Source organism: Puma concolor, chromosome E3 (genome assembly GCF_028749965.1).
Source record: "Puma concolor isolate L17-30 chromosome E3, mPumCon1.1.hap2, whole genome shotgun sequence".
NCBI lineage: Eukaryota > Metazoa > Chordata > Mammalia > Carnivora > Felidae > Puma > Puma concolor.
Window position 1 is genome coordinate 2694470 of NC_141682.1, and position 26664 is coordinate 2721133.

General features: G+C 63.2%; 1 protein-coding gene across 2 annotated transcripts in view; it reads right to left on the reverse strand.

The window, feature by feature from the left end:
• CARD11 (caspase recruitment domain family member 11) overlaps positions 1-26664 on the reverse strand; it is a 117414-nt gene that overhangs the window by 6266 nt on the left and 84484 nt on the right. For both annotated transcript variants that reach the window (XM_086692477.1, XM_086692479.1), the window contains exons 7-22: positions 25703-25855; positions 25065-25190; positions 24003-24200; positions 22159-22335; positions 21298-21349; positions 19846-19928; positions 18687-18787; positions 17694-17746; positions 15946-16078; positions 15156-15357; positions 14657-14783; positions 9151-9391; positions 8465-8561; positions 7994-8089; positions 6344-6479; positions 5076-5255 (exon numbers count right to left, since the gene is read on the reverse strand). In XM_086692477.1, the coding sequence (XP_086548603.1) occupies positions 5076-5255; positions 6344-6479; positions 7994-8089; positions 8465-8561; positions 9151-9391; positions 14657-14783; positions 15156-15357; positions 15946-16078; positions 17694-17746; positions 18687-18787; positions 19846-19928; positions 21298-21349; positions 22159-22335; positions 24003-24200; positions 25065-25190; positions 25703-25855 (2155 nt within the window). The remainder of the gene's footprint in view (positions 1-5075; positions 5256-6343; positions 6480-7993; positions 8090-8464; positions 8562-9150; positions 9392-14656; positions 14784-15155; positions 15358-15945; positions 16079-17693; positions 17747-18686; positions 18788-19845; positions 19929-21297; positions 21350-22158; positions 22336-24002; positions 24201-25064; positions 25191-25702; positions 25856-26664) is intronic.

Sequence of the window (26664 nt, forward strand, 5' to 3'; positions counted from 1 at the left end):
ACCACTCATCCATCCAGCCATCCATCCCCCCTCTCATCCATCTGCCCATTCACCCATCCATTTACTTATCCATCCATCTACCTATCCACCCACCCATCCATCCAACCATCCATCCATCCACCCACCCATTCACCCAACCCTCCATCCATCTAGTCTTATAACCATCCACCATCCATCCATCTACCCACCCATCCATCCAGTCATCTAGCCAGCCAGCCAGCCATCTACCCACCCACCCATCCATTCATCCAGTCATATAAGCATCCATCCATCCACCCATCCACCCATCCATTCACCCACACATCCATCCATCCATCATCCATGTGCCACCCATCCAACCAGGCATCCAAGAACTCATCCATCCATCCCCCCTCCGATTAATCTACCCATTTATCCATTCACCCATCCATCTACTTATCCATCCCTCTACCTATCCACCCACCCACCCAACCAACCATCCATCCATCCATTCACCCACGCACCCAACCATCTATCCATCCAGTCATATATCCAACCATCCATCTGTCCCTCCACCCAACCATCCATCCATCATCCATGCGCCACCCATCCAACCAGCCATCCAACAACTCACCCATCCACCCATCCACCCAACCACTCATCCCTCCATCCATCCATCCCCCCTCCCATTCATCTACCCATTCACCCATCCATCTACTTATCCATCCATCTACCTATCCACCCACCCACCCACTCATCCAACCATCCATCCATCCACCCACCCATTCACCCATGCACCCAACCATCCATCCATCTAGTCTTATAACCATCCACCATCCATCCATCCACCCACCCATCCAGTCATCTAGCCAGCCAGCCAGCCACCCATCTACCCACCCATCCATCCATCCATCCATCCATCCATCCATCCATCCACCCACCCACCCATCCATTCACCCATGCACCCAACCATCCATCCATCCAGTCATATAACCAACCAACCAACCAACCAACCAACCAACCAACCAACCAACCAACCATCCATCCACCCACCCATCCATCCATCCACCCACCCACCCACCCATTCACCCACACACACAACCATCCATCCATCCAGTCATATAACCACCCAACCATCCATCAATCCATCCATCCATCCCCCCTCCCATTCATCTACCCATCTATCCATTCACCCATCCATCTACTTATCCATCCATCTACCTACCCACCCACCCACCCATCCAACCAACCATCCATCCACCCACCCATTCACCCACGCACCCAACCATCTATCCATCCAGTCATATAACCAACCATCCATCCATCCATTCACCCACCCAACCATCCATCCATCCATCCATCCATCCATCCATCATCCATGTGCCACCCATCCAACTACCCATCCAACCAACCACTCATCCATCCATCCCCCCACCCATTCACCCACCCATCTACTTATCCATCTACCTACCTATCCACCCACCCACCCACCCACTCACCCAACCATCCACTCACCCAACCATCCATCCATCCATCCATCCATCCATCATCCATGTGCCACCCATACAACCAGCCATCCAACAACTCACCCATCCATCCATCTACCCGTCCAACCAACCACTCATCCATCCCCCCTCCCATTCATGTACCCCTTCACCCATCCATCTACTTATCCATCCATCTACCTATCCACCCACCCACCCACCCATCCAACCAACCATCCATCCATCCACCCACCCACCCATTCACCCACGCACCCAACCATCCACCCATCTAGTCTTATAACCATCCACCATCCATCCATCCACCCACCCATCCATCCAGTCATCTAGCCAGCCAGCCAGCCATCTACCCACCCATCCATCCATCCACCCACCCACCCACCCATCCATTCACCCACGCACCCAACCATCCATCCATCCATCCAGTCATATAACCAACCATCCATCCACCCATCCACCCACCCATTCACCCATGCACCTAACCATCCATCCATCCAGTCATATAACCAACCATCCATCCATCCATCCATCCACCCACCCACCCATTCACCCACGCATCCATCCATCCATCCATCCATCCATCCATCCATCCACCCACCCATTCACCCATGCATCCATCCATCCATCCATATCCCCTCCCATTCATCTACCCATCTATCCATTCACCCATCCATCCATTTATCCATCCATCTACCTATCCACCCAACCATCCATCCACCCATTCAACCAACCATCTACTTATCCATCCATGCACCTATCTATCCACCCAACCATCTATTCATCTACCTGTCCATCCCTCCACCTACCCATCTGTTCATTCATCCATTGCTCCACCCCCATCCCTCCATCCATCCACCCATCAAGTTAATTTTTATTGAAATTTAGTATTTACTGAAAATCTACTAAGGGTCAGACTTTAGAATAAAAATATGACAAAAACATAGTTGTTGTTGTACTTGAGAATGTGTGACCTTATGTAGTAAGAAGAATGTGGGATACAAAAATTATGCAACAATTTAGCAGGTGCAGTGATGGGTACTTATTGTGGCAGCAGTGAGGAGGAATGGAGGGAAGAGGAGAGCAGGCAGGCTCCCTGGAGGAGGAGGTATGTACTAGAGACCTCATTCACTTGCTGGGTGACCCTGAACATATCTTCAATCTCTTGACCTCAGGTTCTCCATTTATGAAAGGAGAGTGGGGTCAGCCCAGGCCTAGAATTCCCTGCGTAAGCCCAGGCTGGCCGGGGAGCCCACACTAGGCCAGGTTTAGCATGTACGCTCCAGGATGTACTGCAAGGGAGTTGGAAGGGATCCGGGGAAGAGTCAGCAGGGGAGGTGCTACAGGTCTGTGGGTGATTTTGGGGGACGGAGGCAGCCTAGAACCCCCGCCCTACAGCACCTGCAGCGCCCTGGCTGTGAAAGCACCAAGGGCAACACGGGGCATGTCTGCAGAGTTCAGAGCGGCTGAGTGGGATTTGCAAACGAGGCTCTGCCAAACCTCAGACCGTACTGAGAAAGGAGGTAGTTACCGCGGTGGCTGCAGGAGCTGGCGCTCAGAGAGGTGAGGGACCCATGTCTGTGTCCTGCCTGCTCCACATGGGGGGCTGAGAACCCGGGGCCCATGCTGGGCTTGACCTCTGCCCATCTGCGAGCCCCTTGCTTCCACCACAAGTGGCCGCCATTATGCTGGTTTTGCAGGTGAGGGACAGAGAGGTGGGTGACCTGTCCCAGGTCAGTAGCTGCGTGGGGGGGTGGGGCACAACCTCAGCTGGAGACCACTCGCCTCCAAGAACACCACCTCTCCCACCAGCCACACTGTGCGCGGAGGCCCTCCTGGCCGGGGTCTGTAGAGGGTCTGCACCATGGGAGGCCGGACACTGGGGGTGCCGTCTCCCACTTCCCACAGGGCCAGGCATCCCGGGAGACCTGGGGGGGCATCACTGCCAACATCCAGTGAAAGACTGCATGCAGAGCTGCCCCCCCAGGAATGAGGGGCGTCCTGCTCCTGCTCAGGTGCATCTCACCCCGACACTGGTGCTGACTGATGCTTACTAAGTCCGCACCCCCACCCGGGGCTGTTCTGAGCGCTCAGTACCACGTGTTTCCAGCCCCGGGGCCCATGTGAGAACCTCCGGTGGGGGAGGGGCTCTGCACCACGGACTCCCGACGGGTAAGGCTGCTCTGCCCGCAGGACCGCAGCTCGGCAGCGGGAACAACACCACAAGTTCTGGAACATGATGTGGGGTGAAGGGAGCCAGATGCAAATGGTTCCACATGGCATGGTTCCATTTACAGAAAAGTCTAGAAAATGAAAACCAATGTGTGACAGGAAGGAGATGAACAGTGCCTGGGGCAAGGGTTGGAGGGGGGCCTGAGGGAGCCTGTTGAGGGGACGCAACGTTCCGTCTCCTGGCTGTGGCTGGGGTCACGGGGTGCAGGCATTTGCAACACTGCACGCTTAAAACGGGGGCGTGTTGTTACGTGTATACTGATCCTCGGAGGACGGACTTCTGGTCTCGACGCCCCTCCCTCACCTCCCCTAGGCTGACAGAAAAGAAAGCAAGCGTTGGTGAGGTGGGGGAGAAGCTGGGACCCTGGCATGTGCTCGTGGGAACGTGAGGTGACAGCTGCTGGCCACACGAGGGTGGCAGCTTCAAGTTCAAACGGAACGGAACAAAAAATGTGGAATCGCCACGGGAGCCAGCCATCCCGCTTCCGGGTCCAGCCCCCCAAGAGCCGGAGGCGGGGGCCTGAAGAGATGCTCACTCGCCCACGTTCACAAACAGGATTCACAACAGCCGAGAGGCGGGAGCGACCCACGTGTCCACGGATGGGTGACGGAGAAACACTATGTGGCACATCCACACCGTGGGATAGCGTGGGTCGTAACTGGGCTGGCACCTGCTACCACACGCGTGGACCTCGAGGACGTGATGCTGAGCGACATGAGCCAGGGGCAAAAGGACAGATACTATACGACTCCCCGGAGGAGACAGACTCACAGAGAGAGACAGACAGCAGTGGGCCCTGGGGTGGGGGCGGAGCTTCGGCTCGGGAAGAAGAGAAAGCTCTGGAGATAAACGTACCTACTACCCCTGAACCGGACACTTAACACGGTCCGCGTGGCACATTCCTTGTTACGTGTATCTCGGCATAACTAAACCCCGCCGGGCACCTGACGGCTGGCTGGTGCGGGGTGGCCCCGGACGTCCACGGTTTCAACACGGATGGTGCTGAGGACGATTCCAGCTCGCAGCCAGGACTGGGGCTCAGCGCCGTGTGCAGGGTGTCTGACCGTGGTCCCCCAGCCACACCCGGGACACGGAAGCCCTGGCGATGGGCGGCCTGCCTCTTAACCTCAGGGCTCAGAGCGGGGACCCCAAGTCACGTCTCCTGACACGCTCTGTGACCTCCGCCCTGAACCCTCAGTGTGAACGGGGAAGTGAAGGCCTGCTTCCCCTGCTCTCGGGCCACAGGGCGCTCCGAGAGGGCCGGCGTGGCCCCCGGGCCCGAGACCCGCCCCGCCAGCCGGGCACAGCAGGTCCACAGGCTCTGCTGCCGCGCCTGGCGGGACGCAGGAGGGGGGGACACGAGGACGGTCCCGGCCCGCACTCACCCGGCTTGCACATGGTGAGCTCCATGGCGCCTCCGGAGTTGAGCAGCTTCTGGACCAGCGCCTTGGCCAGCACGGTGGGCGTGAAGAGGACGGGCCGGCGGCGCTCGCAGTAGAAGGCGCGCACCAGGCTGTAGGGGATCAGGCTGAGGCTCTTGCCGAGCTCGCTCTCGGGGTCCGGCTCTGGGAGGGGACAGGAAAGGGCCGGCTGGGACGCCCTGCCCGCCCACCGTCCCGGGAGGCTTCCCGGCCCCACGGAGCCCGCTGGCCGGCAGGAAGGTCTATGTGACCCACGGGCCAGGCCCTGTTCTGGGAGCTGAGGCGACGGCCCTGCAGCCTGGTGCTTGCATTCGGCAGGTGGGGGGGGGGGGGGGGCGGGGGGCGGCGTGGCAGGCGGCAGGTAAGCCCGTGATGAGCCACACTGTTCATCGCTGCGGGCAGCGGCGGGAGCTCTCCGGGAGGGGGCGGCAGCTGGACGGGCACGGATGGCTTCACTGAGGACAGTCGGGGACTGGGGCCGGCGCTTAGACACCAGGAGGCAGGGGAGGACAGGGGCAGAAGGGCGTTCGGGGCGGGGGTGGGCGGGGCCGGCTGAGAGGGGCTTGGGGCTTATGTCAGGAGCTCTGGGACGCCGGCAGCGTCGGAGGCAGGGGGAGACACGGCCTCCTTTCCACCTTTTCAAGCCTCTCTGGCTGGTGTGTGGGGAGCAGAGCGGAGCCAGCCCCGGGCAGCTCGAGCAACCGCCTCACCAGAAACCAGCGTCTTGTGTTTCACTTGGTGCCCCGCCCCGGCCTTCCGAAGGGCCGGTCTGGAGGGGAGCCCAGGCCCTCTGATCATCGGCGCCCGGGCCAGCCCGGCCCCCGAGGACAGCAGGAGGCCTGGCCGGCCATCGGCACACCCTTCTGCAGGGCGCTGTGCGGCCGGTGACCCCCGGCCGGCTTGATAAATGGCAAGAAACAGGCAGCGGGGAAAGAAATCAATAGGCGAACGCTTCCCAGCAAACAGCTCCAATTAACACGGGCATCTGGGCTCAGACCGACTGCAGCGAGCACGCATCAGGGGTGAGCCTGGCGGGACGCCGCTCTGGGAGGCCGTGCGCTCCTCCCGCCAAGGCCAGGCAGGTCCCCTGGTGGCTCCCCCCATGGGGGAACCCCCTCTTTGGAGGGAGCAGGTGTCCCAGCCCCCCTTGTGGGGACCCAAGGGCCCTGTTGGGACTCCTGCAGCCGCCAGGCCAGCAGGAGGCGGGAGGGGCGAGGCGGTCAGCGCCATACCTTCCTGCTTCTCGGTCGAGGGCCTGCTGGCGTCCAGCGACGACCGGGCCAGGCTCCCCAGCGGGCTCCCCGAGACGATGCGGACCCGCTCGTTGCTGTTCATCCTTTTGTACTTGTTCTCGGACCTGCTGACGAACTGGACGACAGAGGGTGGGGCCTTTGCTTCTAACCAGACCAAGCTGCCTCAACCCGGGCACGGGCAGACCTCTGCTTGGACCCCAGCTCTGCTCCTGGGGGCCAGGGTCAGTCACCTCCCCCTGTAAAAATGGGAGATGTCCAGCGGGCCGAGAGGGGACGTCATTGTAGGTGAGCAAACAAACAGACGCCCACTCCCTCCTCCCTAACCAGGCACGAAGCCTGCCGAGGGCTGGGGTGCGAGAGGCCCTCTGGCAATCCCCAGTGCCTTTTGGGGAGCCGCGGGGGGGAGGTCCCTGGCAAGGAGCCCCGCCGGCAGGATGGCCCACGGACCGCCCGCCTGGGGGGCCTGTGCAGGATGGCTCCACCTCCCACGACACGGCTCTCTACAACCCCTCCCTTGGTATCCCCCAGTCCTCCCAGTACAACTCAGAGTTGAGCCCTGGAGGGTGGAAAGGGATGCCCCAGTGCTGGACACAGAATCCGAGTTCCCACCACATTCCCTGGGCTACTCTGAGTCTCTCCACACCCTCCTTCTGCAGGGAGGAAAACCCAGGGAGCCGAGGTCTCGGCCTGGCTCTGTGGTCAACTGGTCCTTGGGTGAGCCACCCGGAGACGCTCAAGGTTGCCAAGTCTCGCGCGACACGAAGGCAGTAACGTGTGTTCCCGCGTGGCCCTGCCTTCAGGAGGAGCTCAGATTCGCTAGGGTTCCCTTCCACCTCCGTATCTTTCTGGCACCTGTCTGCGTCTACCTGGTTTCTGGGCCATGCCGTGAACCACTCCTCTGGGTTTCCTACGTCCCAACAGCAGGATGGCTCAGTGGAGTGTGGCACACCAACTCCACGGGGGCCCGATTAGCAAAGTACCAACACAGAAACGTCCTCGAGGGACCGCACCTTAACGTGACTCACTTAGCTCTGCACAGAATGCTTACTGCATTTATGTGAAATTTCTTCCGAAGACAGCACCTACTAGGCTAAGCAGTGTTCCTTATATAACAGTTCATGCAAAGTAAAAAAAACTCATTATAGAATTAAGTACACGCGATAAATTTTTTCTGGTCCCAAAGAGCTACGATGTGTCCGTGGTCAGATAAGATTTAAAGAATCTGTACGCTTTCTCTTTTCTCCTCGGCTGCCAGGATGCTCAGAGATACGTTTAACGCTCAGTCTGAGGGACTACACTGACCCGGACACTTGCGACGTTTGTTTTCTTCTCCTGATACACCGTTTCTGATTTTTTTCTAATAGCTAACTTGTTTAAATTCTTTTAGCCATAGGTCTTCAAGTCTTTTACGAAAGTGGGACTGCTTCCAACAGGTGTACAGACTGTCTCCCGACCTGTCACCGTGAGGATCAAACGGGACGGGAGGTGGGAGGTGCTGTGAAAAGTTGCAGGTGGTGCACAAACACCAAGCACCGATATTCTGAAAGAGTCTTCTCTTCCCAGCAGCGGCAGGGGGGAGCCCCGGCAAAACGTGACCGCAAAGTCAGTCGGCGCTCTGGACAACTTTACCTGTAGGAGTTGGCCGAAAAGGAAACTTGCCCGAGAGAGGCGGGGACTGACCCGGGGGTCACTGGTGGAAACCGGCTCTTCAGGCTGCAGGGTGTTCTGAAATCAGGTATCAATCGGTCAGGTGTGCTGGGCTCGGCAGGACGCGTGAGCCCAGGAAGGCTGCCGAGAACCAGAGACACGTCCTCAAGCCCCCTCTGTGCCAGACGTGGAATCGAAGCATTCCAGACGGGGAACGAGCTTGGAGGGTAAGAGGAGCCCCGAGACTCGTTCCGGCAGAGGCCAGAGACACAGAGGAAACGCTGTCCTGCCACCCAGCTTGGGGGGGGTCTCTGAGGGCGGGGCCCCTTCTGGGGGGACCGTCCCATTCCCGAGGAACCAAGTCCCTGATGACATCAGCGGCTACCATTCGTGAGCCAGCCGGAAACGAGCCTGGGGGCTGGTGCGAGGCTGGCAGGGCTGTGGGGTGCCTACCCGGAGCGCCCTCAGGGTGTGGTGCGTGGGGTCCGCCTCCTCTCGGCTGCCCCTGTGCATCAGGCGCTGCAGCTTGACCAGGAGGAGCTGCTGGGCTCTGGGGAGACGGGAGGGGAGGGCAGACCCTCAGGGCAGGGCCTGGGGAAGCCGGCGCCAGCCTGCCCCTGTGCCTCCCAGCAGGGTTGGGGGCGGAGGAGGGGGTGCTCCCCCAGGGAGGGCATGAAACCCGGCCGCTGGTCTCGAATCCTGCAGCCAGTGCTGGCTGTGGCAAAGTCACTCCCCTGAGCCTCGGTTTCCTCATCTGTAGACCCGGGCTGCTGATGCTGACCTCACGGGGCCGGCCTGAGCGGAACGCGCTTCCCGGGAGCCTGTGCGCCTAGCCAGAGGAAGGCTGACGCCCCACTGCTACGTGATTACGGAAGGACGTCAGGGAGGTGGCCCGCGGACAAGCAGTGAGCAGCAAAGGGGCGTAAAACCGAGAGCCCGGTTTTCTACAGATGACTGGGAGAGGTGCCCCGGGCATTAGGGAAGCAACAGGGTTTAAGGGAGCAACATCCCTGGGGAGGCAGGGGAGGCTTCCAGGAGGAGGAGGAAACAGGCGGGCCTCAGTGGCCACGGGCGGAGTCCCCCTGGGGGCCCCTCTGCCGGGCAGTAGCCCCCCGCCCTGGCGCCGGCCCGGGCCTCACCGGCTGTAGCTGGGTATGGTGCCCACGTCGAGGTCATGGTCCGTGAAAGGGTCGACCCTCGCGCACAGCCACTCGTGCCTGTCCTGGTACATGGTGTCCCGGACGTGCACGATGTCGTCGCACTTGAGCGACATGGTGCAGGCGTCCAGCTGGCTGGAGATGTTCAGGTTCAGCCGGACGTAGAACGAGTCCCCGGACGTGACCAGGCCCTCCTCCATGTCCTTCAGCAGCTTCCGGTACCCTGTGGGGGCACACGAGGCGGAGGGGATGCGGCCTGCGGTCGCGGGGGCCTCCCGCCACCAAGCGCCTCGGGGCGCAAATCCACCCGTCGCTGCCCACAGAGGACACGCCCCTATGGTGCGTCCCCCTCAGAGCTGCGGGGACTCCCCGCGATGAGCGAGGTGTCCTTCGTGGCTTTCTCTCTTTGTCTTGGCTCAGAGCTAGGTTTTGTGCTAGGGCGCAAACAACCCGGGGTCTCCGCTACCGCGAACGAATCCGGGGTCTCCGCTACTGCGCACGGATCTGGGGTCTCCTATAGAGTGAACTAATCGCAGGTTTCTGCTACAACGAATGAATCTGCAATCTCCACTACAGCGAACAGATCTAGGGTCTCCGCTACAACGAAGCAATCGGGTGGGGGAGGGGGGGTGTCTACTAGAGCGAACGGATCCGGGGTCTCCTATAGAGTGAACTAATCGCAGGTTTCTGCTACAACGAACGGATCTGCAATCTCCACTACAGCGAACAGATCTAGGGTCTCTGCTACAACGAAGCAATCGGGTGGGGGAGGGGGGTGTCTACTAGAGCGAACGGATCCGGGGTCTCTGCTACATTGAACAAATCCGGGGTCTCCTATAGAGTGAACTAATCGCAGGTTTCTGCTACAACGAATGGATCTGCAATCTCCACTGCAGCGAACAGATCTAGGGTCTCCGCTACAACGAAGCAATCGGGTGGGGGAGGGGGGTGTCTACTAGAGCGAATGTATCCGGGGTCTCCGTTACAGCAAATGGATCCGGAATCTCCGCTACCGCGAGCGAATCCGGGTTCTCCGCTAATGCGAATGTATCCGGGGTCTCCACTACCGCGCACAGATCCAGGGTCTCCTATAGAGTGAACTAATCGAGGTTTCTGCTACAACGAATGGATCTGCAATCTCCACTACAGCGAACAGATCTAGGGTCTCCGCTACAACGAAGCAATCGGGTGGGGGAGGGGGGTGTCTACTAGAGCGAATGTATCCGGGGTCTCCGTTATAGCAAATGGATCCCCGCTACCACAAACGGATCCGGGATCTCTGCTACAGAGAACGAATCCGGGTTCTCCGCTACCGCGAAACGAATCCGGGGTCTCTTATAGAGTGAACTAATGGAGGTTTCTGCTACAACGCATGGATCTGCCATCTCCACTACAGCGAACAGATCTAGAGTCTCCGCTACAACGAAGCAATCGGGTGGTGGGGGGGGGGGGTCTTCTAGAGGGAACGAATCCGGGGTCTCCACCAGCGTGAACGAGTCCGGGGTCTCCGCTACAACTGCTACCCCTTCCCCACCACCGTGGTGGTTTTTTGCTTTGACTCTGGCAGGACTGCACGCAGCAAACCTCATCCTTCTTAAGCGCTGTGCCTGATGAGCTCTCACGGCCCCCTGGTCAACACCCGTCTCCGGGGACCGCCATCCCGCCTGCCGTCACCGGGGCCGAGCTGTGCCTGGCTCACGGAAACGGAGGCACAGGCCCTGACTTCCGCGTCTGGCTTCTGCAGCTCGGCCTCGTGTCTGTGACCCTCGTCGTGACGCTGCCACGTGGCGCCTCCGCCCAGTGTCCCTTCTCTGGCGGGCGCATCTGTGCCGTTTGAAGGTTTCGGCTCTGAGGGCTCGCTCTGCCGCGAATGCTCTCCCACGGACCTCTGGTGGCCCGTGCCCTCGTCTCCCCTGGCTCTACTCCCAGAGCTGGGACTACTGGGTCCTTGGTCATCCACACATTTAACTTTCGTGGACACTGCCCAGAGGTGTTAGCACACGGCTGGGCCATGGCACCTTGTCGTTTTAACCTTATTCGACATCATGCTCCTTCAGCGTAAGTTTTTACAAATCCTGTTGGAGGACGCAGGGCATACGCTACAAACACAATAAATGCAGCAGACCGAACGCCTGTAACATAACTCCCGAACCTAAACCGCCAATCAGCCCCACACGCACCGAGCCGCATGACACAGTGGAAGCTAAAACCGCCCTAACAGTCAGGCCCCGGACGTCCATGCCACACACACCAGGGAGGCTTGAACCAACGGGGCTGTCTGATCAACGTTCAGGGAGAAATGGGGGATCCCTGGTTGGGTCCTTCCCACGCCCCTGGGGGGGGTTAAGGCCCATCACTGGCTGAGCTCTCTGCCTCCTCGAAGAAAGGCCCTACAAATGGGACCCTGAGTGGCGGGACCTTCCGTGCACTGAATTCAGACCGCAGGACTACACCTCTGGGGGGCACTGCTGGCCAGCGTGCTGCCTGGAGACTTTCTGCTGGGCTAGGAAACCAGGCTGGGAAGAGGGGAAGAACCTGCTCCTGTGAGGAGGACGAGGAGGAGGACGAGGGGGAGGAAGAGGATGAGGGGGAGGAGGAGAGGGAAGAAGAAGAGGAGGAGGAGGAAGGGGAGGGAGGAGGGGGAGAAGGAAGGGGAGGAGGGGAGGAGGAGGGGGAGGAGGGGGAGGAGGAAGGGGAGGAGGAAGGGGAGGAGGGGAGGAGGAAGGGGAGGAGGGGAGGAGGAAGGGGAGGAGGGGAGGAGGAGGGGGAGGAGGGGGAGGAGGAAGGGGAGGAGGAAGGGGAGGAGGGGAGGAGGAAGGGGAGGAGGGGAGGAGGAGGGGGAGGAGGGGGAGGAGGGGGAGGAGGAAGGGGAGGAGGAAGGGGAGGAGGGGAGGAGGAAGGGGAGGAGGGGAGGAGGAGGGGGAGGAGGGGGAGGAGGAGGGGGAGGAGGGGGAGGAGGGGGAGGAGGGGGAGGAGGGGGAGGAGGAGGGGGAGGAAGAGGAGGAGGAGGGGGAGGAGGGGGAGGAGGAAGGGGAGGAAGAGGAGGAGGAGGGGGAGGAGGGGGAGGAGGAAGGGGAGGAGGAAGGGGAGGAGGGGAGGAGGAAGGGGAGGAGGGGAGGAGGAGGGGGAGGAGGGGGAGGAGGAGGGGGAGGAGGGGGAGGGAGGAGGAGGAGGGGGAGGAGGGGGGAGGAGGGGGAGGAGGGGGGAGGAGGGGGAGGAGGAAAGGGAGGAAAGAGAGGAGGAAGGGGAGGAGGGGGAGGAGGAAGGGGAGGAAGGGGAGGAAGGGGAGGAGGGGGAGGAGGAGAGGGAAGAAGAATAGGAGGAGGAGGAAAGGGGGGAGGAGAGGGAGGAGGAAGGGGAGGGAGGAGGGGGAGGAGGAAGGGGAGGAGGGGAGGAGGAAGGGGAAGAGGAAGGGGAGGAGGGGAGGTGGAAGGGGAGGAGGGGAGGAGGAAGGGGAGGAGGGGAGGAGGAAGGGGAGGAGGGGAGGTGGAAGGGGAGGAGGGGAGGTGGAAGGGGAGGAGGGGAGGAGGAAGGGGAGGAGGGGAGGAGGAAGGGGAGGAGGGGAGGAGGAAGGGGAGGAGGGGAGGAGGAAGGGGAGGAGGGGAGGAGGAAGGGGAGGAGGGGAGGAGGAAGGGGAGGAGGGGAGGAGGAAGGGGAAGAGGAAGGGGAGGAGGGGAGGAGGAAGGGGAGGAAAGAGAGGAGGGGGAGGAGGAAAGAGAGGAGGGGGAGGAGGAAAGAGAGGAGGGGGAGGAGGAAAGGGAGGAAAGAGAGGAGGGGGAGGAGGAAAGGGAGGAAAGAGAGGAGGGGGAGGAGGAAAGGGAGGAAAGAGAGGAGGGGGAGGAGGAAAGGGAGGAAAGAGAGGAGGGGGAGGAGGAAAGGGAGGAAAGAGAGGAGGGGGAGGAGGAGGGGGAGGAGGAGGGGGAGGAGGGGAGGAGGAGGGGGAGGAGGGGGAGGAGGAAGGGAGGAGGGGAGGAGGAAGGGGAGGAGGGGAGGAGGAAGGGGAGGAGGGGAGGAGGAGGGGAGGAGGAGGGGGAGGAGGGAGAGGAGGAGGGGGAGGAGGGGAGGAGGAGGGGAGGAGGAGGGGGAGGAGGGGAGGAGGAGGGGGAGGAGGGGGAGGAGGAGGGGGAGAAGGGGGAGGAGGAGGGGGAGGAGGGGGAGGAGGAAGGGGAGGAGGGGGAGGAGGAAAGGGAGGAAAGAGAGGAGGAAGGGGAGGAGGGGGAGGAGGAAGGGGAGGAGGGGAGGAGGAAAGGGAGGAAAGAGAGGAGGAAGGGGAGGAAGGGGAGGAAGGGGAGGAAGGGGAGGAGGGGGAGGAGGAGAGGGAAGAAGAATAGGAGGAGGAGGAAAGGGGGGAGGAGGGGGAGGAGGAAGGGGAGGGAGGAGGGGGAGGAGGAAGGGGAGGAGGGGAGGAGGAAGGGGAGGAGGGAGGAGGAAGGGGAAGAGGAAGGGGAGGAGGGGAGGAGGAAGGAGAGGAAAGAGAGGAGGGGGAGGAGGAAAGAGAGGAGGGGGAGGAGGAAAGGGAGGAAAGAGAGGAGGGGGAGGAGGAAAGGGAGGAAAGAGAGGAGGGGGAGGAGGAGGGGGAGGGAGGAGGAGGAGGGGGAGGAGGGGGGAGGAGGGGAGGAGGGGGAGCAGGAGGAGGAAGGGGAGGAGGGGGAGCAGGAGGAGGAAGGGGAGGAGGGGGAGCAGAAAAAGGAAGAGGGGGAGGAGGAGGAGGGGAGAAGAGGGAGGGAGGGGGAGGCTGGGCCCCATGTGTGGGGACAGAGCATCATTACCTTCCGCCGCCCGGCGGACTGGGCGTGCCGGGAAGGAGAGCGGGCTAGCAGGCGGCAGCGGGGAGCGGCTAGAAAGCGGCTATTTACGCTCTGTTGAAACATTCATGAGCCCCAGTGCTTGAAAATAAGATCCAGCTGCAGAGATCATGACGCGGGGAGAAACCCGGAGGTGGAGCAGGCGACTCAGACTTTGGGAAACAGAAAAGCCTAGCGCTCACTGCCCAGGAGTCGAGGCCGTGAAAGAGGAGCCTCAACGAAAGTGCCGCTGGGGCCAGAAGCGGGGGAGGCCTCCTGGAGGCGTCCCGGAGTCACGACCACGGGGCCGAAGGCGTGGCCCAAGCTGTGGCTCCGTGGACCTGCTGGTGCCAGAGCGGCCGGCCCGGAGTCCCTGCCTGTGTCGGGGGCCGGGACGTGAGCAGGGAGAGGGGTGAGCCAGGCCGGGCAGGGAGGGCCGCCCCCCCTGCCCCGCCTCTCCTGCCCAGTCCGGCAGTGTGCGTGCGAGTGGCCCGGCTCGCCACCTGCAGCCAGGTGTGGCGGGACAGGTGTGTGCTCACCGGCGCTCACATGCGTCGCCCTTCCCTGCCTGCTGCCCCTGATGGGGCTGGGACGGCGGGCTCCTCCCACCGAAAAGGTGAGCAAGTGGAGGGCGCCCCTCCGGGACCCACCGCGTCTGGCGTCCCGCCGGCGTGGCCGAGCGCGGGTGAGTCCCGCGGCCTTACCTTCCTGGTTGACTTTGTAGTGCAGTGTGACGGGGCCACTGCACCTCTGGATGGTCCAGTGCACCTCCTCCTTCGTGCACGTTTCCAAGGGGACGCTCTGCCTCTCCCCTTTGATGTAGCCTTCCAGCTAGACGTCAAAGACACGCTGTTCTCCTCGGCTCCGTGGGCGGGCAGAGCTGCAGGGGGGAGGCTGCCCCACAGGGAGGCCGAAGCACCCCTCCCCAAACAGCGACCGGCCCGGCGTCGCTCGGAGCAAAGGCAGCACCCCGCTTAAGCTCGTGTGCCTCCCCGCGTGCGGGCGTGTGTGCGCAAGCGTGTGCGCACGGGCTCCAGAAACACGAGTGAGGGCCTTCCGACGGGAGGGGCCCCGGCCCTGCCGCCCTCCGGATCCCCCCGCCCAGCTCGGGCGTGGGGGTGCCCTCGGTCAGCACCCGTGCAGCAGAAGCGGGGAAGGTCACGGGCACCCCGGCTGTGCGGCCACTGCCCCCTGGTCCCTCACCCCCAGCAGCTGGTGGCCCTCGTGGAGGCCCGCCTTCTCGGCCGGGGAGCCCGGCTTGACCGCGTGGATGAAGCTCCCCCGGGCGTTGCCCCCGAGCAGGGTGAGCTGTGAGGCGAGGCTGTCGCCGTTCAGCATGGCGTGCTGCGTGGAGGGCCCGGAGCCCCGCACGTGCCCCACCGACGTGACAGACGGCCGGAAGGGTCTGCGACGGGGAAAGAAACTGGTGAGAGCGCGGTGGTCGGGACACGTGTACTTGGCCCAGCCGGAGGGCAGGCTCCCGTGGCAGGTGGCAGGGAGCTGAGGTGAGGGAGTGCAGCCAGCTCCTGCTGGGAGGGCACGCGGGGAGCGGAGCTGACCCCCGACCGACCGGCTGCAGCGGCCACATAGAGCTTACTGAGCCACCTGAGGTCGCGGGCACACGGGGCCACCTGCAGGGAGGGGCCGGGCTGATGAGGGCAGTGGCCCTCATGTTCTCCTTCTGGAACACCAGCCCAGTGGGCCGCCTGTGTCTCAGGTGGGGCGGGGACCTGGGGGGCTCAGAGTGTTGCTCCCTGGCCTCTCCCACGCCGTGTGGCCCCGGGCAAGCCCCTTTGTCGCTGGGCCCGATGGGGGGAGGGGGGGCTCGGGAGGAGTGGTTTCTGGCTCTAGGACACTAGGGTTCCTGGACTCTGGTTCTAGAACACAGGTGAAGTGGATGGGCCCTTTCTGGGGACTCTAGCGGGTGAGTGGCCTTTACCCACCGCCCCTACCGCCAACTCCCGCTCCCCCTCCCCCATGACCTTCCCGGTACCTTTCTAGAGAGAACTTCCTAAACATGAGGTTGACTTGCTCTAGGTCGTAGGCGTCCAGGCCCTCGGACTGGTGGGAGGAGGAAGAGGAGTGGACGGACGAGGGGCCGTAGGAGCAGTGCTCGTGACTGTCGTCTGCAAAGGAGCCCGCGCACGTGAGGACAGTCCTCCCGGCCACCCTCCCAGAAATTCTCCAGCTGGGCCAGGACGCCTGCACAAGGCGCTGCATGGAACGTTCTTCCACAGAGCAATCCCCCTGCCTCCGGCTTGTGAACTGGTCTCCGTATTCTCATGTCGGGGCCACCCCGGGTCTTACCATCCCATCTACCCCTTGGAGGCCTGTGGGCTGGGGGTGGGGCCCGAAAGGCAGAGTCTGGACCCAGTGTGGAAACCCCTCTTCCCAACTCAGCAGGGCTGGGGCTGGAGAACTGGGGGGGGGGGGGGGGGAGGACGCCCAGCCGCACTGGGCCGCGGCACTGGGAGGGGGAGGGGGGGAGGCACAAAGCCGGCTCCGGGCTGATAACAAAGGCCTCTCTGCAAAGAGAATTTGTCCTGACGCTGCAGAATGCCTTGGACGGCTGCCCAGAATTCCAGCTCCCCCCTTCCCAAACTCCTTCACTTCTTCTCATCACCCAGCCTCTGTTAGGTGCTAACCTCCCTTTAACACTTGATGGCTCCTGATGGTCTCCAGTCAGGGAGAGGGGCTAATCCTTCACTGTATCTGCTGACAGCCTGAGCTGCTGACGGGTGGAGGCAGGGTGGGGGGACCCGGGGCACGAGGCGGGGCTGGCAGGCCACCCCCGGAGGAGTCTGGGCCAGACTCAGGAGGAGCGGGGGGACTGCCGTCTCCGGGAGGCTCCTCTCCTGCTCCTGTCTTCTGCCCACACGGTCCGCTGGCTTGCAGCTGTTCCACCCGGGTGTCGGCCAGGGCAGGGACCCAGGGGCAGGAGTCTCTGTGTCCCGTGCACCAGGCGTGGTGAGGCACAGGGGCTCAGCGTGGGCTCAGCTGAACCAGATGCCCTGGTTGTAAGGGGCCGTGCTCCCGGGGGACCCAACCCTCCTTCCCGGCTCTCAGCGTGGTCTAGGCCGAAGGAACAACCCCTCTACCACACCGCCTCTGCCGGGGGGCCGTTTCAGGGTGGCCACGGACCCTCAGTCTCCCCGCGGCTCGGCTGCCCCCCGCCTCTGGTGTCAGGGGAGGACAAATGACTCCAACTGCTGCCCCACCTCACTTCCTGCCCCCTCCCCACTGCCGCCCCTCGTCTCGTTGGGGTGGGTCGGCAGCTTCACACGGATTTCTGAGGCCGTCTCCCTGCCTCCCGCCCACCCCCTTCCGCATTCCTCGAGCTCTCCACGGCTCCGTTCCTTCATCTGCAAGATGAGGGAGACAGTAGCCTTTCTGCAAATGGGCATTGCCAGTTTGACTCTCTTGAAGCACCCACAACTGACGGACTCTGGGCTCAGCAGCTGTGCGGCCCAGCTGCCTCCAGAGCAAGTTCAGGCGCGGCAGGCCGCCCCACCCCCCAACCCCGGCTAGGAAGCTCCCCAGGGATGGAGGCCTGGCCCCCTGGGCACAGACAGGACGCACCACCCTCTTGGAAGCCACGTCATGCGCGTTTCTGAGGACCTATGAGGTGCAGGGCCCCAGCCGGAGCTGGAGGGTCGGGGGCGTGGGCAACGTGGCCCTGCTCCGGCCAGGCGGCAGGTGGCCGCCACGCCTTTGTGCCTCTAAGGTCTGTCAGGTACCTACCATCAAAGTCCAAGGCGTCGAACCCGCCACTCTCGTTGTCGTCTTCCACGGTGCTGCAAGACACAAGGGAGGGACGGGGGCGCGTGTGTGTGGGAGCTCTCCAGTGGTCGAGGGAGGGGGAAGGTTCTGGAATGTTCTGACTTTCCGAGAGGCCTTGGTTTTGACAGGGCAGCGTGGGCAGCAGGGGAAGGTCAGCAGGTGCGCGGAGGGCTGGAGGCCAGGGTGTCCCAGGCAGCCAGTGGAGGCCACAGCAGGTGAACCCGTGAAGGAGGAGGCCCGTGAAGGGCAGGTGAACAGTCTCCAACAGCCCCACCTGCTGCTTCCCAGTCACACTCTTGTTCCTCACACAGAAGGCTGAACATCTGCTCGCACGATAGGCCTCGTGCAATGGGCCTCGAGAGCCGACCGTGCCCTTTGACACGATGGGCTAGGACAGGAGCAAGGGCGCTCCGGGAGGTCCAAGCTCCCCCGTGTGTGGTCCCCGCCACAGGGTAACGAGGCCCAGACCAGACCGCTGGCAGGGCCGCGGAGGTGGATCCCAGCCCGCAGGCCGCTCTGTGCTGTCCGCCCTTCTGGAACCCCCCTCCCCCACCCCGCCCAGCGATCTCTGACTCGCAGCCCACGATGTCAAACATCCACTGCCTGGGAGCATCTGAGTGCCCAGGCAGGCCTCCAGGGTGGTCTTCTCAGCTGGGGACAGGAGCGGTGGGGAAAGGGGAGGGGAGGTGGGAAAGGGGAGGGGAGGTGGGAAAGGGGAGGCTGTTTGTGGGGTCTACCGCTCTTGGGCAGAAAGAGTACCCCCCCACCCCCCTCGCTGTGGGGCCACGGCACAGGTGACCCTGGGAAAGCCACAGTCCTCCTCGGAGCCTCAGCCTTCTCATCTGTAAAGTGGGTGGCATCCTGTCTGCCTTCCCAGGTTGGGTCAGGGGCCGCTGAGTGACAGACTGGGTGGTGGGGGGGGGCATGTCTCCCCTCCTCCCTCCCAGCACCCACCTCCGGTGAGGCGCGTCTTCCTTATAGCGCCTGACAATAGAGTCGTTTCCGGGGGGCTCAGCGGTGATTGACATGATGCTGGAGCGGCTCCGGTGGGGCTGCTGCAAAACACGCGGGTGCGCTCTGGGGAGCCGGGCGCTTACACGCCCCTGCCTCCGCGTGACAATATCACATACGTGGGGACTAAACCTAACGACTGCGTCCCCGCCCCCGATGTGGGCAGGCGGGCCGGCGAGGCTGGTTCTCAGCAGTGACCTTGGCCAGAGAAGGCTCGTGCCCAGCCCCGGGGCGGCCGCAGCCCAAGCTCGGTGCACAGCTGCTCGCACATCTGCTCGCCTCGGGAGGGGGCAGGGAGGGCGCAGGCGGGAGTCCGCCGTGGCTGGGTGGGGGGAACAGGCTGAGCTCCACGGCCCCCCAGGCTGCACCGGCCTTGGGCACCGACTCTGGAGAGGCAGACCCTCTGGGGGGGGGTCTCGCTGGTGGCAGCAACAGATGTCCCCGGGCGGCATGGCCGCTGGAGGGTGACCCTTTGAAACAGGCCTGCTGGCTCCTGGCAAGGGCTGCCTCCGATAAGAGCCTCGGATTTGGCCCCCCAGAGTTGCAGCGAGACAGGAGCCATTCGTTATCAAACCCCTGCATCCCCCAGGGCCCCATTCTGGAAGCTGAGCTGACAAGCTTCCCGGGGCTTCCCCTCCAGGGCTAGAATTTCTAATCCCACGCCTTCTGCTGCCTGCCTGCGGGGAGTGACACCGGATGCAGGGCGGGGGACCCTGCCAGGCGGGCGGGGGCGGGGGTGGGGTGAGGGGGAGCCTTCGGTCCCAGCCGCTGGGCTGCCCGAGGTGCCAGGGGCCCAGGACCTGCAGGAGTATTTTCTGCCTCTGCCTGTGCAATCCTAGGGCTCCTCAGAGGCCCATCCCTTCCTCCCGCCAAGTGTTAAATTGGGAAAGCAGGCGGCAAGAAGGTGTAAATACATCCTGAGGTTGTGGAAGCATCCCTAAATAAACAAAAGGAGGGCTGGGGCTGCAGCCCCAGAATGACTCCACTTGCTGGCTTTAGGAGAGTGCAGAGAGGAAGGGGGGGGGCCAGGCTTGCTGGGGCAGACGAAGGGGGGGGGGCCGGGTTCTGAGCCAGAAGGGAGTGTGCTGGGGATCCCGCTTACCATCTTGGAGAACGAGGTGGTGATGGGCAGGGATCTGGAGGAGCTGGGGCTCGCGTCAGTGCCTTCTTCCTCATGGCCTCGCCCTGTCCTCACAGAAGCAGGAGACAAAGGGGCAGGGAAGAGGGGCTGAGATCCCCACGGGCACCGAGCACCCGGGGGCTGTCCCGGCTGGGCGGCCTGTCCTCTGAGGGATGGTGTGTGGCCGCCTCCTCCCTCCTGTGGTCCCCCCAGCTGCAGGCTCCTGGAAGGGAACCTGGTCTTGCCGACCAGTGTGTCCAGCCCCAGCCGGGCCCAGGGTGGCCTCGCTCCAGGCTGGACCGTGTCCTCGGTCTCTGAGGACTCGGGCTGGGGCCCCAGCTGGCACTCTGTGGATCAGCGGACCACGTGTCTCTTGTAGAGCGCGAATGTCCCCACCCCAGGACCTTGTCCTCGAAGCAGATCCCACCATCCCTACCAGACAGGCCGACTGGAGACTGGGGCCAACGGGGACTGAGTACGTCCCCTCCCCAGGAAGCCCCTGCCGCCCCTCCTGCGCCTTCAGGGGCTCCCTGGGGCTCTGTGCACACTTGTCTCAGCCCTTGCCTTGCTGCACAGCCTGTCAGTCACCCCACGTGCACGCACAGACACGTGTGCGCGCCTCCGTGTGGGAGCACCTTGGGACGAACCCACACCTCACGCTAAGCAGGGGCAAAGGCTTGGGAAGAGTCCAGAAGCTCCGTCACCCTGCCGCCTCCTTTCCCTTTTCTTGGGGCAAACACTTCTCTGTTCCTCCACAAGCCCCAGGCCCTTCACGCCTCCCTTCTGATAAAGGAGGTTCTAGAGATACTTGGGCTGGCGATGACAGGAGTGGATGGGCCTCCCCTGCCCCCCCGCAGATCCCGGAGGGCTTGTTGCTCCCGCCCTGTCACCCCTGTCACCTTCTGCAGCCTTGTTCCCGGCACCCCCTGCTCTGAGCTCTAGACGGGCAGCACGCCGGGCTCAACCCTGCCCCCGCTCCCCACTCTGTCCTGGGCGTCCTTCCAGAGGTTGTCTCTCTTCCTGACGCCCTTTCTCCAGCCCTCCTCTGTCCCCCCTTTCTTGAGTGTCGGAGCCCCTCTCCCCCTCCTCACTGGTGGCCCGGCCTCAGAGCCCAGGCTCACAGATGGACCCACAATGCCCGGCAGGGAGCCTGAAGCTGTGAGCAGAGCTATGAATTCCAGCTGAGGGATCAGGGGCTCCGGGCAGACCTCTGCGTGTGCGTGTGTGTGTGTGTGTGACAGACGTGACCTTTCTGTGTCTCAGCGCCCGCCCTCTCCCGTGACGATGGATGTGAGATACTACCGGACCCCCTCTCCCCGGGGTCCCCAGGCCCGTCCAGGCTGACTGCACACGACTGATGGCCACAATGGGGAAGACGGACCGGGAGAGGCAGAGGGACGGACAGACAGGAGAGGGGTCCGGGTGTGCACCAACCTTGGAAATCTGAGGCTCGCTTCAGGCTGATGGGGGATTTAGCTCTCTGCAGCTGCGACACGGAGGGGACAGAGGAGGACAGAGGGCACAAATCAAACAAGGTCTGGGACACGGGTGAGCGGACGGAGGGGCCAGAACGAATGGAGGAAGGCATGTGATGCCTGCCCCCCGGGGACGCGGCTGGTTCCAGGGCTGACGGTGGCGGCGGGGGAGGCCCCGCACAACCGGGTACAGGACGCAGGGGAATTTCAGGAAAGGACGAGGCTTTTGCCCCCGCCGGGCCCGTGGAGCTGGAGCCTTCCAGGGGGCCTGGCCTGTGCTGCTGGGCCCCTCCCGTGTGACACTATCTGGTCCCCACGCATCCCGCAAGGAGCGCTGAGCGGAGCAGACGGCTTCGCCGCCGTGGCAATCTCCACGTAACCCTTACTTTGTTCCCTCTCCCTCTCTGACTTCTGCTACACTCGTGGGAGACGGGAGGGCTCGTGGGAGACGGGAGGGCTCGTAAAAACAGGATTCCCACCCACAGGGCTAGAACACATGGAGTCCCATCGGGTCTGGGTCTACCAGACCTGCGTCCCCACCGGCCTACGGGACCCCCACCACCCGCCCCTCAGCCCCCACCCCCACGGCCCCACGGCCCCCACCCCACCAGTCTGTGGGACCCCCACCCCGTAGCTCCCACCCCCACCCCACAGCCCCCAACCCCCAACTCAGGGCCCTCACGCCACAGCCCTCAGCCCCCCACCACTCAATGTCCAAGCCCCACCCCGTGCTCCCAACCTGTAGCCCCCAACCCCATGCCCCCACCACTCCATGCCACCCCCCCATGCTGTGCCCCCGTGCCCTTCCATGCGCCAGTACCTGGATGCCCTTCAGATTCATCCTGCGCTTGGGGGGGTGACAGGGCAGGAAGTATCTGCTGTCTTCCGGTGACTCCTCCGAGGTTGACGAGTCGTCGGCTTCCTGACCGTTGGTCCTGGGGCTGGCATCCCCGAAGTTCTGAGAGATGATGGCCACTGGCAGGTTCCTGGGCAGACTCTGGGGCCGGGGGAAGCCAGTGAGGCCCCCAGCTTCAAACTCAGGACGGCCCGCTCTTCTCCCTGGCCCCCACGACCCCTCGGTGCCCAGGCTCGGGGTTCTAGCCCCACCCGCTCCTCCTCACCAGCCTCCTGTCCCCGTCTCCCCATGGGGATGTCCCCCAGTGGGTCTCTGCCCCTGGGGCCTGTGTGGCCTCCATACGTCCAGGTGCAGCCGCGGGCCTGAGCTGCAAACACAGAACCCGCCGACCGACGGAACGAGCCCAGGAGCAGCGCAGGCCCCGTCCTCGTGCCTCGGGCTGAGCTGCGGGGGCAGCGACTCTCTCCTAGGTGCCCCCCAGATCCGCACCACCTTCGTGCTGCCGCCTCCAGACCCACAGCTCTTTGCCTTCTTCTTCGCACAAAATCCATCCAGGTCCCCGAATAACTGGGCCTGAGCGCATGACTCGGCTAGCTCCTGCTGCCGGTCCCCGCCTCCCCCTCCCATCACGACCCGCCGCTAGCATGCTGCGTGTGGCACCGCGGGCCTCGCTCAGGCTGTCCGGGGCCTGGAACGAGGCCCCGTCCTTCCTCACCCAGCCGGGCGCCCCCACAGCTTTCGCCTGTCCGCTGAGCAGACGCTCCCGGGCCCTGCCTGATGTCGGGCACCGGGTTATGGGCTTCACGGAGAAAAACTACAACTGCCCAGAGGGTCGACAGGGTAACAGAGGCTCCTGTCTCCATCACGGGGGCCGGCGGAGGCCCGACTGAGAGAGCCACGCCTGGGCCCAGACCACAAGGGGCAGACCTTGGGCAGGGGGAGCCGGGGCAGCGCTGCGAGCAGGGGGGCCCGAGGCCACCCCCAGCTTGTCCGAAGGGGGTCTTGCCCGAAACCCTGGTGGAGCGGAGGCCTCCTCCCCCGGGGACCCCACGGCCCAAACCCAACACGTGATTTACAATTTGTGTTGAAGTGTCATGTTCCCGGATCTGCCTCCGGTGCTAGACTTGAGTCCTCGGAGGGTCTCACCCCCGTTTCCCCGGGGCCACCGACCGGTGGTGCCCTCAGCTGCTGGGGTCTGGGTTCCTTCCTCGGTCAATGAGGACAGTGATCACACCTTCCTGGCAGGACAGGTCTGTGGGCTACGGGGGCTCGCAGGCAGATGGCACTTAGCACAGCACCTGTGTGTGACCGCGCGTGACCCCCGCTGCTACGACAAGGACGAGGTCCTCTGCTCTGATGGCAGTGCTCATTCATTCCCGGGACCCTGCGGGGACTGGTGCTGGGAGCTTTGTGCCATCCGGAAAGGACAGCGTCCTCACAGGCCCTAGGGACTCCGGGGGGGCACAGGGCATCTGAAACCCAGTGACTGTCCACATGTCAGTGGCTCTGCCGGGAGCCTAATGGTCACTATGATCAAACGAGGAGGAGCTGACGCTACTGGGTGAAGTGACTTGTCTAAACTCGGGGAGCAAGTAGCCCGGACGGGGTTTTAGCCTGCACTTTCCAAGTTCAAAATTCGTAATTTGTACTCTGTGGTGTGCACGTGCAGAAGGGTTAAGGCCGTGGGGTATCCTGGGTGCGGCAGGGAAGGGCCGCTGCACGGGGGCGGTGACCCTGCTGGGCCACCGGCGGCGTGGGAGGCCCCGGTGTCGGGTGCGGGGGACACGCCCAGCCCGGTGCAGCCCCACCTGGTCGAGGCTGCCGCTGTCCTTGGACAGGCGCCGAAGCTTGCTCTCCAGGTTGACGATGCAGGCCTCCCGCCGGACCATCTCGATTCTCATCTCGTCATTCCTCTCCTCCAGCTCTCGGATTTGCTTCCTGTACTTGTCCTTCTCGATCAAGCACTGCGAGTACTGGGTCTGCGCTTCGTCCCGGGAATGGAAGGCCTGCGGGGGGCGGGTGGGGAGGGGGCAGAGGGGTGGGGAGGACAAGGCCGCTGTGGTTCTTTACCTCGCCTGCACCACCCGAATCAGAAGCGGGACACCCATTTCCCGGCCCAGGGGTCGGCCACGCCGGCTACCGCTCTTTTCTCGACCCCAACTCCTGGGCGTTTAAATCGCTACTTTCCTCAACAGGATGGGGGCGCCTGGGTGGCTCAGTCGGTTGAGCGTCCGACTCCAGCTCAGGGCATGATCTGGCGGTTTGCGGGTTTGAGCCCCACATCGGGCTTTCTGCAGTCCGTGCAGAGCCCGCTTCGGATCCTCTGCCCGTCTGCCCCTCCCCTACTTCCTGCTGTCTCTCAAAAATAAATAAACGCTTCTTAAAAAAGGAAAAAAAGGGGCGCCTGGGTGGCGCAGTCGGTTGAGCGTCCGACTTCAGCCAGGTCACGATCTCGCGGTCCGTGAGTTTGAGCCCCGCGTCGGGCTCTGGGCTGGTGGCTCGGAGCCTGGAGCCTGTTTCCGATGCTGTGTCTCCCTCTCTCTCTGCCCCTCCCCCGTTCATGCTCTGTCTCTCTCTGTCACAAAAATAAATAAATGTTGAAAAAAAAATTTAAAAAATAAAAAAATAAAAAAATAAAAAAAAAAAGGAAAAAGAAACAAACCAGTGCAGGTGATGGCCGCCACGCGTCCCGCGGCTTCCAGGAGCCCGGGGCGGCCCTGAGGGACGGGGTGGTGGTGCCCTCAGCGCCCCCAGGTGGGGGCACGGAGGGGCTGGGCTTTCCCGGAGCCACACATCTGATGGGCCAGGGCCCGAACGCGGCCGTCTGACCCAAGACACCGGCTCTTGCCCGGCTCCGGCCCTGCCCGCACCTGGTCCCGCTCGCGCTCCACCTCCTCCAGCTGCAGCATGACGGTGCTCATGCGGTGCTTGTACATCTCGCAGTCCTTGCTCAGCGTCGAGCACTTCAGCTCCAGGTCCTCCTTTTCTTCCAGGTACTGCACACCACGGGGAGAGGCCGGTGCTCGCACCCAGCGCTCGGCCGCTCCGTGGCAGCCGTCTCCCGCTGGCGCCTCCCGGCCGGCCCGCCAGCCGGAGCCGGCCCGTCCCGCCCCGCATCGCACGTCCTTCTGACGCCCGTCTGGGTGGCGGGGGCCACGGGAGCCGGCCAAGTGACCGAGACGTGCCTCGCACCCACCGTGCGCCAGGGACTGCCGGGCCGGGGCGGGTGGGACAGGGCAGAGACCGTGCGCCGTCCCCGCCCTGACTGCAGGCCACGGAAGGCAGAGGCCAGGGGGACGCTTGCCACGATTCACAGATAACCGCAAGGTGCCAAGGCCGGCACGCGTGGGGAATCTATCCGGGGGTCAGACCTGGTCTCCAGAGGAGAGCCGGAGGGCCGGGGAGGTCTCACAAGCACGCAGGAGCGCACAGGGGCTCCCTGGTGAGAAGGCCGGCCCGAGGACACTGGCGGGGGTGGGGGGGCGCCCCTCCACCCTGGGGCTCCCACCTTGTCCCGCAGTTCCTCTGCCTGGCGGACCTCCTCCTGCAGGTTGTAGATCTTGTTGACGAGCTCCTGCCGGTCCTCCAGAGCCTCCTTGCGGTCGTGCTCCAGGATGTCCAGGATGGCCTTGTCTGAGTCGGGCAGGCTGCGCTTCCCGGCCTGGGGGGGTGGTTAACCATGCTGGGTGGGGTGCGGCGGGGGGCCCGGGGGACCGGGAAGGCAGGGCACAGCAGAGCCCGCCACGGGCACCGTGAGGGCAGGAGACTCTGTGCCAGGGAAGCAGGGAAAGAGTCGCTGTCTCTTGGGATCCTTAAGCAGCTGACTATTTAAGAATTTTATCACCTGGAAAGAAGCATAAACCCCACTCCTGCTCAGGAACATCCCGATGCCTATCGTTCTGTCCTCGCTCTTATCAGAGCCGAGAGGAGCGGTGCCGTCTGTCCAGACATTTCACAGGTGAAATGTGAAGCAAAGACAGGGCTGATCCCCCGTCCCGATGCTTCCCCTGAAGTATCAATTAATCTGCTTCGATTAACCCAGATTCATTCTCCGCTCCAAATCCTCACCTCCAACACCAGGCAGCCGATCCCGGGGGAGTAACTGAGGGGGGAGGGGCGGGAGAGCCTTTCTTCCTCTCCTTGCAGATGTGTTCGGGGCTGCTACCCCTCCCCTGCCTCCTCATTCACCCCTGTAAACCGTTCCGTGGTGGGAAACGCACGGAGACCCCTGATGTTTTAACGAATCCCAGGGAGCTGAGAGTTGAATTTCTCGGGATCTGTAAGGGCAGCTGGGTTTGTCACAGAGCCCGGGCGGCGGCCTCCGTGGGAACGGACACGAATCACAGACACCCTGTCCCAAGTATCACCTCATGTGACGTCACGCTCCCGAGAAGCGGGCGGTGTGGCCACCTTGCTGTACGGAGGGGGAAACTGAGGCACCCAGGGATGACGCGAATGGCCGAGGGGCCC